The following is a 14,774-nucleotide window of genomic DNA, read 5'->3' on the forward strand; positions in this document are numbered from 1 at the left end:
CACTGCTTTTATTTCCCCTAATCAGGGAACTTAGGACACTGTGCTACTATATCGTAAAACGTTCCAACCACAAGAAGTTCTCATGGCACTGGTAGAAGGAATTCAAGCAATGTGTATTTCTAAGCAAATACTATGCACTAAAGCTAGAAATGAAAGATTTTTTTCAATTGTTTCTTGGGTTTTATATATGAGGATGGGACAAAGTGTTTTATATACAGGGAGGATTAGTAGGAAAATAATAAAGCAAAACATCCTAGTTATAAAGCATCAATACCATGTAATGTGTTGCTTTTAAAAGCATTAATTTTACTATTTATTAAAGTATAATTCTATTGGGATGTTTCACATTTCAGAGGCAGGGAGAAAGTGATGGTTCATTTATATGTGACTTTTTATTTTTTGAAAGCATATATGCACTTCTACAAAAATCAAAGAGAAGTGGCCAAGAAAAAAATACCTTTAACAAAATGGTGATTATTTCTAAAAATTTTAGGAACAGACTTATCCAAAATGTTGTTGATTGAAAGTAGGTAGTAAAATCGCTGATATTTCCAGGAACGAGAGAAAACAGAGGCAAGGAGAGTGGGTAGGAAGATACCCACGGAATCAGCAGAGGAATTCACAAACGAAGCATTCCACTCTATGGCCTCTGGCTTCCAGGGCACCTGCTGCAGGTAGGAGACCGTGCTGTAAGATACTTTGCATATGTACATTACCATCTCATTGAATCCTTCAATACCTCTAAGAGTAGATGGTATATAGCACACCACCTCTGAATTTTACAGAGGAGGAGCAGGGGCAAAAAGGTTAAGTCACTTGCCCAAGGTCACATAACTCTGGAATATGAACATACATCAGTGAGAGATTAAATATCTCAACACAAACAATATGGTGTGATAAGCACCCCAGAAGACTGCCTATAACTAATGAAAAGGAGGGAAATCTAACTCCAACTAGGTGCATTGATCAGGCAGCTCTGGAAAGGGAGATGAGCAAAGTACTTGAGGGTTAAATAGGAATTCATCAGATGACAACGTGAGAGAAGAATGACCCATGGAAGAGGATCCATACATAGAAGTTTCGGTAAAGGGAAATGCGTGATGTTCACGATCACCGTGGCAGAGCATGTAGGTGGTAAACTGTTTTTTGTTTTTTTTTTAACAATGCTGTTTTATTTATTTCATTTTATTATTATTTTTTTTATCCTCACCCAAGGACATTTTTCTATTTTTTGTACAGATAGAGCGGGAGGGAGAGAGAGGAAGAGAGAGAGAGAGAGAAACATCGATGTGAAAGGGACACATCGAGTGGCTGCCACCCGCACGACCAACCAGGGCCGAGGACAAACTGCAACCGAGGTACATGCCCTTAGTGGGAACCGAACCCGGGTCTCTCCGGACCGCAGGCCAACGCTCTAACCGCTGAGCCAAACTGGCCAGGGCGTAAACTGTTTTTTAAAAGGCTAATGAGCCCTGGCCTGTTTGGCTCAGCAGTTAGAGCATCAGCCCTTGGACCAAAGGGCCACAGGTTCAATTCCCAGCCAAGGGCACATACCTGGGTTGCAGGTTTGAGCCCTGGCCCTGGATGTGTCTCTCTGACATCGATGTTTCTCTCTCACTCTCTCTCTGTCTCTCTCTATGCCTCCCTCCCTTGCACTCTATCAAAAAAAAAAAAAAAAATCAATGGAAAAATATCCTTGGGTGAGGATTAAAAAAGAAAGAAAGAAAGAAAAAGGCTAAAGAGAAAGGAAGTTTCAAAACAAAGATGGGACCTGTGTGCCAAATTAAGAGGAATGAACCTTGTCCTGAAGGCTATGGTGAACCACTGACAAATGAATGACTTAAAGCAAGAGCATGACATGATCAGTTTGTTACTTTTAAAAAATCTGCTAAACAGAATTTTTTATGGATTTAGAAAAAAGCTTTAAAAAATCAATGAAACAAAATTTTGAGAGGGTACTGGAGTGGAGCAAGAGTAAATGCAGATTCACTGGTTAGCAGGACGTTTCTTCAGTCCAGGAGGTAACTGATTACAATTAGATAACAGGCAGGGAGCATAGCTGAGCTACAGCGGGAAAGTCCAGGAAGAGCAACCTACCCCTGAGTGATGTCAGTGACAACAAAGACAAAGAGAGAAAGGTGTATTTGAGAGCTATTTAAAAGCCTCAACCAATAAAATTTGGTGGGATTCATGAGATCAAAGAGCAAAATATGCCAAAGTTACTGGTTTGGGTGACTCTAAAGATGATGGTTCCTTAACAAAAATAAGGAGGATCAGGTTCGTGAGACGGGGCGCAGATGCATTGAGGTGTGTGTGGAACGCCAAGTGGGAATGTTGGCAGTTGTAGAGGTCTGGAGCTCAGACCGCAGGGGACTGGGATAAGTAGCCCTCCACGTGTGGATGAAAGACAGCGACGGCGAGAAGAGCATCCGCGTGAAGCCACCATGCCCGCAGGGATGTTCAAGGAGCCGGCAGAAGAAGAGCTTGCAAAGGAACTAAAAAGAAGTAGAAGGGAAACCAGGAGAGGGTCTTAAGAAAAGAGGGGTGTAGGAAAGAGTGGAGCTACCAGTGTCGACATGCAATAGAGTGGACACATTCAGGTACCACAAAAGGCCCACTGCGTTGGACATTTAGGAGGCTTGGTGACCTTTGTTGGAATGGCTTTTCAGTGGTAATGAAGGCAGAGTACTGAGTTCAGTCGAATCGAAGAATGAATAGAAGGTAAGAAGTACACACTGATCACAGTTTGGTAGTGAATGTAAGGAAAGGGCTGCAGTAATGAGAGGATAAGGAGTTTCTCTCATCTTATTGAACCTATTTATAAACTGAAGAAAAGGTGCTAGTGGAGAGGACATTGAAATTGCAGGAAATACAGAAGGTATGGGATGAAGTGAGGAACAGAAAGCTGTTTTAGCCTTAAAGAAAGGGGGGCAGACATTTAACTGTGAGTAGAGGATGGATGGGGAGACAAATATCTCAAATGAAATACAGTTTGTCTTATAATGCCCTTAATTTCCAAGTATTAATAATAAAATTAAGTGAGATTGATGTTTGTTTGCTTTATTGATCCTGAACTCTAGCATTAATAAAACATTGGAAACATTTTACTTTTAAGGAAAATATTCTGAGAGTTGTTTTTAAATTGCCCACTAACACTAGCTAGGTTAGAAGAGATATTACTAATATTTAAAAATTCCTTCAAGATAATCTTTTATTTAAAGGAAAAACATAGTCCACCCCAGATTATCTACATGACAAATTAAAATGCCCAAATGACTTCCCTGGCCAGACAGCCTGCCTCTGTGCTGTCGCTTACTGACATCCTTTGGTGTGGGACTTAGGGAATAAAAACCAACATAATGGCATATGAAAAAATTAATTGGGATCCCAAAATGGCTACTAAAAGATTTTATGATACATTTCATAGGCACGTATTAATATTAATGATATTTGGCAAATAAAATATTCTGGATTAAACATGCCAGATAGCAAACACTGTTGATTAGAACAAATAATTAGCAGTTGGCTATGATTTAGTAGGGCTGATACATTCCAAACATTTCGGATCATTTTCGTTGATTAAATAAAATTTCCAAAAGATTAAACAATTTGTAATATATTTTCCATACTTTGTACTTTAACTTTCTCCAAATATGAATATCTACTCTAGTAAACTCTGGGACAGCAAGCACATGGTTAGTGCATTTGGTTAGAGGCATATTAAATATATATGTTGGTATGATCATTTGTCTTATCTAACATGAAAAAATAGCTCAGTATTGGAGAAAAATGAGCACAAGTTATAGCTTCTCAATCCTGAAGATAAATTACTCCATTCGAAATACCCACTATATATTATGTATTTAGGAAATACTCTTAATTTAAAAATTAAAATTATAATAATACATTGTTTGAAAGAGATAACCTCCTATAAGTCATTGTAATATTACTTGGTTAAAAATGATAATCTAGTATAATACTGTAAAATATGCAAGATCCTCAGTGCCAAACGCAATGTCCATAGAAAGTATTTTCAATTAAAAGAAAAAAGAATTATGCACTATTGGTGGGAATGTAAATTGGTGTAATATGGAAAACAGTATGGAGGTTCCTCAAAAGTTAAAAATAGAACTACCATATATTCCAACAATTCCACTTCTGTGTATTTATCTGAAGAAAATGAAAATAAGAAGTAAGAAAGATATATGCACCTTCACGTTCATTGTAGCATTATTTACAACAGCCAAGATATGGAAACAACCTAAGTTTTCATTTATGGATGAATGGATAAATATATATATATCAGAAATGGGGTTTTATATATATATATATATATCAAAAGTGGGGTGGGGTAGGAGAAATGAGTAAACTGTTGTGTTTTTTTGTTTGTTTATTTGTTTAGATTGGGTAAAAAAGAATATGAAGAATATAAAAGGACTGTTAGGATGCAGGTATCAGGGCCCCTCTCCCCAGAGACTCTGACTTGCTTGGTTTGGGCACTTTTAAAGCCCCCAGGTGATTTAAGATGCACCCAAGGTTATACATGACTACCCCGGACCAGGGTGTGGGCCATTTTTCCCAGCTCTGTATCGGTCACAGATGTGTCGGTATTCTTTAATTCTCCACTGAACCTGTTGATCAGATGCTGAACAAGGTGGAGTCAGGAAGACAACTCTCTTCTCTTCCCAGTTTATAGGAGCGACTCCATTGGTCTGGAATGGGCCCTGGGAATTGTGGTCTGTTCACTTATTTCTTGGGTGAGCCCCAGCTCACCTTACACTAAATGATCAGTTGTTTGGTTTATCACTGCATCCCACTGCCTAGCACAGCGCCTGCAGGCAGCACGGACTCAGCCTCAGCATTTGCTGACTGGATCCGTGGGGAGCCATTGAAGTACTTCATGTGGGGAAGGTGAAATCTGTATTTCAGATTCTCCAACTGAGGTTTGTGTATAGGATTTAAAGACAGATACAGAGATACCTTTTTTCTTTGTAGTGTAGTATTCATGGTAAAGGTAAAAAAAATATTTCAATGCAAGAAATAGATAAGGTTTAAAGTCTTTTTGAGGTAAAAATCTATAGGATTCAAAAGGCAAGAGACACGGCTTATTGCTTATTTTACGAGCATCTGTTGGCTTTAATGTATCAACAGAATTTTCAAATATCTGATTAAGATACATTCAGAAAAACTTCAGATTTCTTCATTCTACTTTTGCCTCATTACCCTTTCCTTTTCTTACTCTTCATCATGAACTGGATGCTGTTTGACCCACAGAGTTGTGAAACCGGGCCGGCAGAGTGGCTCTCCACCATCAAGCTGAAGTGACAAATGTTAGGTTAGGCTGAAGCAGACTCTGAAAGCTCAGCTCCTCCTCTGCCCCCTGCACCTGCCCTCAACCTACCTCTATGGCCTCAGGAAGAGTCGCCTATGCCCAGCCGACTCAGGAAGGAAAAGCTCACGCCTGGTGTACTGATGGCTGTGCACAGGAGGCTGGTACCCGCCCGCAGCGGGCATCTGGACCACTGCAAGCCCCCAGAGGATTGCTCGCAAGGGGAGGGGTTAAGGGAAATCCTCCTGGCAGGAAGAACTTCAAGCAAAGCACCTGGTTGCTCATTTTTCCCAGAAGGAAATATGGCCAGAGATATCATGAGTCCTGGCTATCAGGTGAGATGATCAAAGATCTGGAAGGAGTACAATCAAAACGTTAACGAGAAAGTCTTGGGAGGAAACATGTGGACAGACTTCTCCAATGGACACAGACTATGAGAAGATCTGTATTACACGGGAATGCTTTCCAAAGGGCAAGTTCATTGGATAAGAACAAGAAAATTAGCCTGTGCATGCCATTCAACCCCTTTCCCCAGCTACCCATGGCCTTGCCAAATGGACTCTTGAATAGAGTGTTTATGACAAGGATGAGGTTAGGTGTAAGCTCAGCAACAAGGACTTCCACTCACTAAGGCTGATGTGGCTACAGCCACTCCTGGGTCCCCAAACTGCCAATAGCAGAGACCAACACAGTCCTCAACCCGACGTGGGATCCCAGGGAACCAGCTGTCCTACGAAGGTGTGCTGATCACACTCCCATCGGGGCAGAGGTGGAAACATCTTCTCTCAGAACAGAGAGATTAGAGGTTTGCTATCCCTGCCCATGATGATTTTGCCAAACTCACCATCCATGGAATTATAAAAACACCCTTTTTCATCAACAGACAGGCCACATTAGTTTCTGACCAAGAAACTAATCTTACAGAAAATAATGTGTGGCATACAGCTCCTGTCTGTGAAATTCACTAGTGTTACCATGTTCCCCATTACCCTGCAGCGGGTGGCCTAGTATAAAGTAGAATGGCCTTTTCACTACTCAGTATGGCGCTAGTATGTGGGCAGATCTTGCAGGGCTGGGGTCGTGACCTCTTGGATGTGTACATGCTCTGATCAGTGACCAATATGAGGTTCAAAGTTCAGCTCAGGTATAGACCTCAGGAAGTCTTTCCTGAGTTGGACCTCCCTAAAAGGACACATATTCAGACTGAGTCAGGTTCTCTTATATCACTTATACCCCTTTGTCAAAATCATTGGTACACTTTACTAAAATTATCTGCCTACATATTTTTCTCCCTCTGCCCTAAAATTTAAAATGCTCATGGGCAGGAAACATCCTATCCATCTTTCTATTCCAAAAAGCAAGCACAGTCCCCATCACATACACAACGTCAATATGTATGTGTTAGACAGATCATAAAAAAATGAATTCAGTGAGTAAAGCTAATGAAAGACTGACATTAAGACAGGTCGGGGCAAGAGTAGGTTTACAGTTGCGAGTATGTGAAACACAAAGTTTATTCTTGTATTATTATATTATTTTCCATATGAACAACTGTAAACCTACCTTTGCCCCACCCTTTGAATTGTCCTCTTATAATATAAAATTTCAATATTTTACTGAATGGACATACCATTCATTCTCTCACTACATACTGCTATGGACTGCGCTGTGTCCCCCCAAATTCATATGTTAAAGTCCTAACCCACAATGTGACATTATTTGAAGATGTGATCTTGGGTAGATAATTAGGCTTAGATGAGGTCATGAGGGTGGGGCCCTTAGGATGTGATTAGTGTTCTTATAAGATACATCAGAGAGCTTGCCGTCTCTGCCATGTGCGAACATAGCAAGAAGGTGGCCATCTGCAAGCCAGGATGTCAGCTCTCACCAGAACTTGACCATGCTGGCCCCCTGATCTTGGACTTCCAGCTTCCAGAACTGTCCGAGTGTCTAATAAATAAATGTCTGTTGTTTAAATCATGCTGTCTGTGGTATTGGGCTGTGGCAGCCCGAGCTGGCCAACATATACTGAGCTCAAACCATGTGAAGGCAGGGAGGCAGGGGGAAGACATAAAGAAGTATAATGCATGATCTTGCCCTTAAGAACCCAGTTAGATGACTGGGTCCAACCATGTTAAACCATGAGGAAATTGATGCAAAAGCAGCACTCAGATACTTGAAGCTTCTGTGAAACTATTTCAAGGGTCCAGTGCTTCTCCAAGTTCAAAGAGGAAAAAAATGTTCTTAGTAAAAAATCAGTAAAATCACCATTTATGCAAAAAATGAATAAGATATCCAAAATTCTTCCTATTATGCATATGAGAAAATAACATTCTTAAAACATGTATATCAGCTCTGGCTGGGTAGCTCAGTTGCTTAGAGCTTCGTCCCGATACTCCAAGGTTGTGGATTCAATCCCTGGTCAGGGCACATATCAGAATCAACCAATGAATGCATGAATCAGTGGGGCGACAAACTGATGTTTTTTTTTTTTCTCTCTCTCTCTCCCTAAAATCAATAAATTTAAAAAAATCTTTGTACCTTCTCTGAAGAGAGAAAATGACTAATTCTCACAGTTGCCCATTTAGTGTAAAACTAAATGAGGACAAGGGATGACTAATAAGCATCAGTTGTACAGGAGGGAGATTCAGGCAGGAAGCACTTTCTCCCTCCAGCTCCTTCCTGCTCCCTGCGTGTTCAAGGCTTCTGCATGATTAATAGCCAGAATTTTGGCTTTGCTTTACTTGATGATCTAAACATGCACACTGCAAACGGAACAACGCCTTCAATGTGGGGGGATAATCTTTAATGCCTGGAAAAGCAGAGAACAAAACACATGGGGGGAAAGTGAAACAAACCCTTCTGTTTTCCTTGTGGTGATAAACCGTCTGCCTAGAGCACTTGGGTCTCTGTCCTCTCACATCCCAGCACGGCTCCTCTTTCAGGTCACGTCTTTCACATAAAAGTGCTAAACTAATGCCGCTTAATGACAAATTAATGTCCATGAATAAAAAATACACCTCTAATAGCATAGAGTAATTTGCCATTACAATATCATCATTGGACATGCCCCTGGTTTAATATGATGTATTTAATTCATAACCTAATGAGTGATATATAAAAAGAGGGAGATGAACCCTGCAATTACATTTATGTGAGTCTGTCACCTTATTTGTAAAACCTTAGAGTCATTTACATTCAAATTAGAACAAATGAGTGATTTCACAAAGTGCAGTGATAAATGACCACAGTAGCCCAAGACAAAACTGTATTTCCTGTGAACACATTAACAGTTTCCTATTATTTGTTAAAAATTACAATGCATATTGCCCAGTGTGGTGTGAATAATGACTTTTTTACTGATTAGGTCAGAAGACTAATATGTAGCAAAATAAATAATTTTTCTTTTCATTTTTTCTGATTTTTGCTTTAAATTAACTACTGAAATCTGGTGGATTCACACTGCCACCTGCTGCCTAGGAATAGATACTAGAAGTATATTCCTATCAGAAGTTCATTGATTCATCACTTCGGTGGTCTTATTGGAAAGTCTTCTCGATGGGTCCTTTTTAAAAAGTCAATATATTTAAATATACTTAAATGAAGGCTGATATTTGCTGAACAAAAATAGAACACTTGGTAATCAAACAATATAATATACTATTTGCTATTTAGGGGAAGTGGTATAAAATGTACAAACTTTTTTTACTAAAAAAAAAAAGATATTTTCAGCAAATTATGTGTCTCCTAATGCATCACTTTCAGGGTTTACAGCACCATGCGCAGTGGTCAATACCCCTGATCTTAGCACAGTGTGTGTGTGTGTGTGTGTGTGTGTGTGTGTGAGTGTGACGTTTCCCCTACTCCCGCCCCGGGGTACAATCTAAAGGAGATGACTAAAAGGCTCTGCCATGCAGGATCTCCACTACCCAGTCTTCTCCCCCAGTGGCAAGTGTCAACATGAACGGAAGACTTGGGGCCCAGAACTCAGCAGGCCAGGGAAGGCACTGGTGCTGGAAACAGGCCCGGCCTTGGAGGGGAGGCCAGAGATGTGTGTGGGTGACGTGATGAGTCTGAATGGTGCCAGGGGAGCTAGTGGATCGACACCCTAGTCCTGAATTTCAGTTTCTCCACCTGTAAAAAGGAAACACTGACCTGCCTTAAAGGATTTCCTGGCAGAAGAAAAACGAGGACCTTGTGCAAACCACTCAGTATGAACAGGCCCTCCTGGACGTCGGTTCCCCTCCCTGGGAAGGATAATGATGGCTTTGGGGTACGGGCTGGCATGCACAGAGGCTAAAACAAGCAGACCCCCTGGGAGGCAATCATGAACTCATCATGACCAACAGTAGTGGTGAGAGTCTAAAAGGGAAGAACATTTGCAATGGAGAAAAGGATCAGGTCTGAGAGATGTTGGGAGGTGGAATCAACCCAACTTGGTAACAGATTGGATATGGTGGTGACAGAGGAGCCTAACACTATGTCCACATTTCTAGACAACTAGTGGATCGATGGGACCATCAGTGGAGAAAAGGGCAGGTTTTCTCATGTTAATTTTGACTCTCCTGTGTGATATTTAGGTTCAGTAGCTAATTTTTTAACAGGCTAGGGGAAAAAATCAGTTTGGGAAACAATCTGGATTCGAAAAGTTTGTAATGTTAATCTGAGGGATTCAGTAAACGCAGGACACACTGAAACCACTACACCTGTAGCCCATCACTCCCGAGATAGTTTGCAGAGCTTCCTTCATAAGATCTAAGACAGTGAGTGGCATATACAAAACATGAAGTCTGAAGAGCAAGGTAATCCATGCATTTTACTGGACCCATTTTAAAGACAATAATCGCTGTTGAATGAATTGGTGCATCTTTCTGATGAAATTTTTAAAAAGGGCACAGTGGGCGAGGGGGAGGAGCAGAAGCAGGAAAAGGAACAAAACTTTCACAGTTTTTTTGAGACTAGATCTCAGATGGCAGGCGCATGTCTGACAGGTCGTGCTTATTAATATTCTAACAGCACAGTCTCTATAGGACAGTCCTATGAAATTTCACTGCAAAGTAGGTGAGAAAGGATACAAACCTGAGGAGTTGTTTGCAAGTCCCTTACCTGGGGATGATGGGCTGTTGTAGCCACTGCCCACCCCACCGCCATCTCCTCGTTTACTCCACAAACTTGCACTGAGAACCTGTGTGTTAATGATGGGCCCTGGAAGAGGGCCTAGGGACGAGAAATGAACAAGGTGAAGGCCTTCTAACCCGGGGGTCTAATTCAATGGCTGTCCTCACTGACAGAGGGGATCTGCTTCTGTAGTCAGGGGTCCTTGTCCTCAGCAGCCTTCCAGAGGACACACAAGACAAAGGAGTCCATATAGTGGCCTCAAGGTGTCCCCTCCTTTTGCTGGGGGAGCATCATCCATGAATGTGTAGAAGAGCATCAAGACCAAGGCAATGGCTGATGACTGGGAGGCCCAGGGAGGCTTGGGGGTGGGGAGTGGTTCACTGAGTTTCAACCAAAGGGTTCTCATTGAACATGCTTTCTAATGAGCCCTAGAGGACAACAGGAGGTGTCAGAGCAGAGGTCTACCCTTCACACCTCAAGGGGAAAACCAAAGAAATAATAATAATCTGAAAACAACAAAACACCACCAGACATTTTAGTGAAGACAACGGCTTCACTAACTCCTAGTTGGACAAAGTACTAAACAAGGATGGAGACTATATTATCTTTGCTTAATGGGGCACAATTGCTATGTACATTTTAAGCACTGAAGATATTTCATTTTAACAAAAAATATTTTTATACCCAATAAAATGGTTCTGTATGAAATTCAAAAATAAGTTGAGCAATAATACCAAAAAATGTAAATAGGTATTGTTATAAGACTGTGTCAAAATATAAAAGCAGACTAACCTGGTCCAGTAATTGTATAATCCCCAAGGAGAGGCAAGGTACAAGTTTTTTAAAACACTAGCATAATGAAGGTCTCTACCCACACATGGTTTTGGTTCTTTTATAGTCAAAGTTTCCTTCTACACAATCAGATAAAATCGAAAAGTAAACTTATACATGAGAAGAAAACATACTGGTGAAAAGAGTGAAAATTTCAACCACTGCTCAAGCAGGCTAGTAATAAATGAAGTGTCCACACACTATATCTGTATGCTAGCTACATGTTTTCCTCAGTGAAATAATGAGCTGCAAGAATCAAATGCCAAAGTACACAGCCACTTGGTATTTCAACAAATTCATCTGATGGGGCAGGAGAAAATGTCCATGAACTTCTAACATTCATATCCGGAATTCTCATTTATAGAAAACCATAAATACAGGTACGCATACACACCTGTGCATGCACACCATTTTAACATGCATCGTGATAAGGAGCAATAATCAAACTTTTGTCAGCACACGTCACTGAAAAAGTGAATCAGGGGATGCTGCTGAAAGCTTCAGGTACTGTATTTGATGTAGAAATGTCAAATAAAAGTAATTTCAATCTCACAAGTCAAACACACACCTTTGAAGTCGTGTAACCTTTCTGTGTTATCCCCATTTGCTACTTGTGGGAAGGGATTAAAACAGCTCTCCCATACCACCCAACAATATTGAGAGGAAAAGAAAGGAAAATAAGATTTTTAAAAAGTTAAACATTTACTATTAGATTAAATGTGCTGAGACGATAAAACTTTCATATTCTGTATTTGAATTGCTCCTGACTTGGACATGGCGAATGCCTCACACCATCACCCTGGGAAGCACTCGTTCCTATTTCCCAAGGTTGCTAGAAGACGAAATAAGATGATAGAGCAGAAAGAGATTTGGAAACCACCCAGTGAGTAAAAAAAGTCAACAGTCAAGGCCATATTTAGAATTAGAGAAAAAAATTAGGAAGGAAACAATTGAGCCGAAAACAAACAGAATTTTTCTACTTACTGATCTCGCCATATGCAAAGGATAGTAGAATTAAATTGTGTGAATTTATCATTTTCAAAATTTATTTTCTCTATTGTTATAATGCTGTAATAAATGCAAGCAAAATTCATGCAAGGGGAGGAAGTGGGAGGATCGCAATATAAGGAATTAGTACTTAAGTTTATAAAATAAAGAGCCTCATGGCCATACGACCTGCCTAAGAAATCCCCTCTCTTCCTACCAAGCCAAAGGGTTTCATCCAAGAAGAAAAAATGGTCTTTGGAATCAGCAAGGCGTACCACTCACCAGCCATGTCACCTTGGGCAAGCTGGCTGCATTTGGAATCTCTGACTTTTTGCCTATAAAAATGTGCAAAGTGGTTGAGGACTGAAGGTGATACATCGGTGAACTCTCAGTAGGTTTCTTCTCCCTCCCCCTCACAGAGCCTTCCTGACCACCCCAGCGTCAGGGGAAAATGCACAGATCACTCATCATTCTCCAGCATTTATTGCCTGGGAAGTTCATGTCTCATTAACTATATGTGACTGTGATATATTAGCTTCTATTACTGAAATCTTAAGGGACTATCCAACATTTTGTGCATTTGTGGTTATTTTGTTGTGGACACCACATGACACTGCTTCAAGTCAAGATCTGCCAGCAGCATCTCTCTGCCACGACAGTGAACCCTGTGCCTGGCTGCTGAGTTACTCTACTGCCCAAGGGTCGGGGACCTGGGGTGTGCAGGGAGGGCGCGGGCCACGAGCTGGGACAGGAGAGCTGCAGCTGGCTCCTAGGAGTCTCTCAGCTTGAGCCGCACAGGCCACATCCCCTGCTCCCATTTTATCTGTCCCTGGGCGCTGGTTTTTGGGGTACAGCCTATAATTGCAGAACTTCAGAGGGAAGGGATGTGACTGTATATCAGCAGGGTGCAAACTCACATACCTGGATGAGATAGTGGGAACATAAATTGAGAAGCTCCAACAGCTGCAGGTGACTGCCAGCTGCTAACACATCCTGGACCACGCCTGGCTCCAACAAAATCTGTTTTCAATAAAAAGAAAAGTATCAGTTACTTAAAAATTAATACTTGCTTAATATGAAAATATATTCTTATATTTAAATAGCCGCTTACGCCATGGCTGGTTTGGCTCAGCAGTTAGAGTGTCGGCCTGCAGACCAAAGAGTCGTGGGTTTGATTCCAGCCAAGGGCAGGTACCTTAGTTACAGTTCATTCCTGGCCCTGGTTGGGGTCATGCAGAAGACAACCAATTGATGTGTCCCTCTCATGTCGATGTTTCTCTCTCTCTCTCCCTCTCTCCCTCCCACTCTATCTGAAGATAAATAGAAAAATGTCCTCAGGTGAGAATTAAAATGAATGAATGAATCAATCAATCAATCAATAAATTGCTGCTTACCATGCTACGTCTGCATTATGGAAAAAGAACTGACTTCCTTATTATGGGAGTCAGTTCTTCCTCCCATTCTGATTAATGAGCTGTGGCCCTCGCTCTAACGGCTGAGTTCTCAGTTCAATACTCATTTCCTGTGTGTAAGGCTCTGCACTTACAACTTATTTTTGTAGGAGGATATAAACATTTGCAAAGAATAATATAATAGTCTAAAATTCACTTGTATGTAATCTCATAACATTTTAAAACAGATTTTAGTTTCAAAGTTTATTTCAGAATTTCTAACAGTATGGTTAATAGGTATGTCAGGGAAAAGGGCTTATGTTTCTCCTTGTGAAGTGAGACCAGAGGTAGATATTGTTTCATTTTACTCCTAAGTCCAACAATATAAATTTCAACCACAAACCTTCCTTTATCTGTTCTCAATCTGATTCTCTAATCCTTTCTATTTCAAATGAAAGATGAAGAAATAGCATCTTCATAGCACAGACATCAGAGAAGTAAAACTTCCCCAGTGTACTGGTGATATCAATTCTTCATTTTTTTCTGCTTAACTCCAACTTTGTCACTCCGTTAGCCAACACTTGAGCTGCTGAACAGGGCTGGAAGGAAACCCACACTCTCTGACTGAATTCACTTTACATGAATGACTGGCAGTCACAGGGAGGCCTTAGCGCTGCTCCCGACATCTTACCTCCTTTCCCATTGCCCAGGCCCAGTGCGTCCCAAGGTCTCTGGACCAGCAGCATCAACTGGGAACTTGTGGAAACTGCAAATCCTTGGGTGCCTCTCCAGACCTAACTGCTTCAGAAACTTTCAGGGGGAGGTCCAGTAACTGGTGTTCTAACAAGCCCCCCGGTGGTTCTAAGGCCCAGGGCAGCATGGGAAACACTGATGTGGTCCATTCATTCCCGTTCTGCTCCTTCTCACAGGCACCTCTCTCCTTCACCCTCTTCTTGCTCCAACCTCGTGATCTTCCAAAGGCCAGATCCACCAATCACGCCCCCAGATCTGCATCAGCTCGTGTTGCGTTCTTCATCACTCCACCGTGCACTGCATCCCAGACCCTCCAGCCTGCAGCTGCACCATTATCTGCTCTTTCTACTGGCTAGCGATTCCCC

General features: G+C 41.3%; 1 protein-coding gene across 1 annotated transcript in view; it reads right to left on the reverse strand.

Annotated features, from left to right (window-relative positions):
- Window positions 1-14,774, reverse strand: part of KLHL32 (kelch like family member 32) — a 185,667-nt gene that overhangs the window by 66,514 nt on the left and 104,379 nt on the right. The window contains exon 5 of the mRNA XM_036248513.1: window positions 13,187-13,285. Within this exon, the coding sequence (XP_036104406.1) occupies window positions 13,187-13,285 (99 nt within the window). The remainder of the gene's footprint in view (window positions 1-13,186; window positions 13,286-14,774) is intronic.

The sequence above is a fragment of the Molossus molossus genome, unplaced genomic scaffold (assembly GCF_014108415.1).
Source record: "Molossus molossus isolate mMolMol1 unplaced genomic scaffold, mMolMol1.p scaffold_m16_p_8, whole genome shotgun sequence".
In the NCBI taxonomy this organism is placed as follows: Eukaryota; Metazoa; Chordata; class Mammalia; order Chiroptera; family Molossidae; genus Molossus; species Molossus molossus.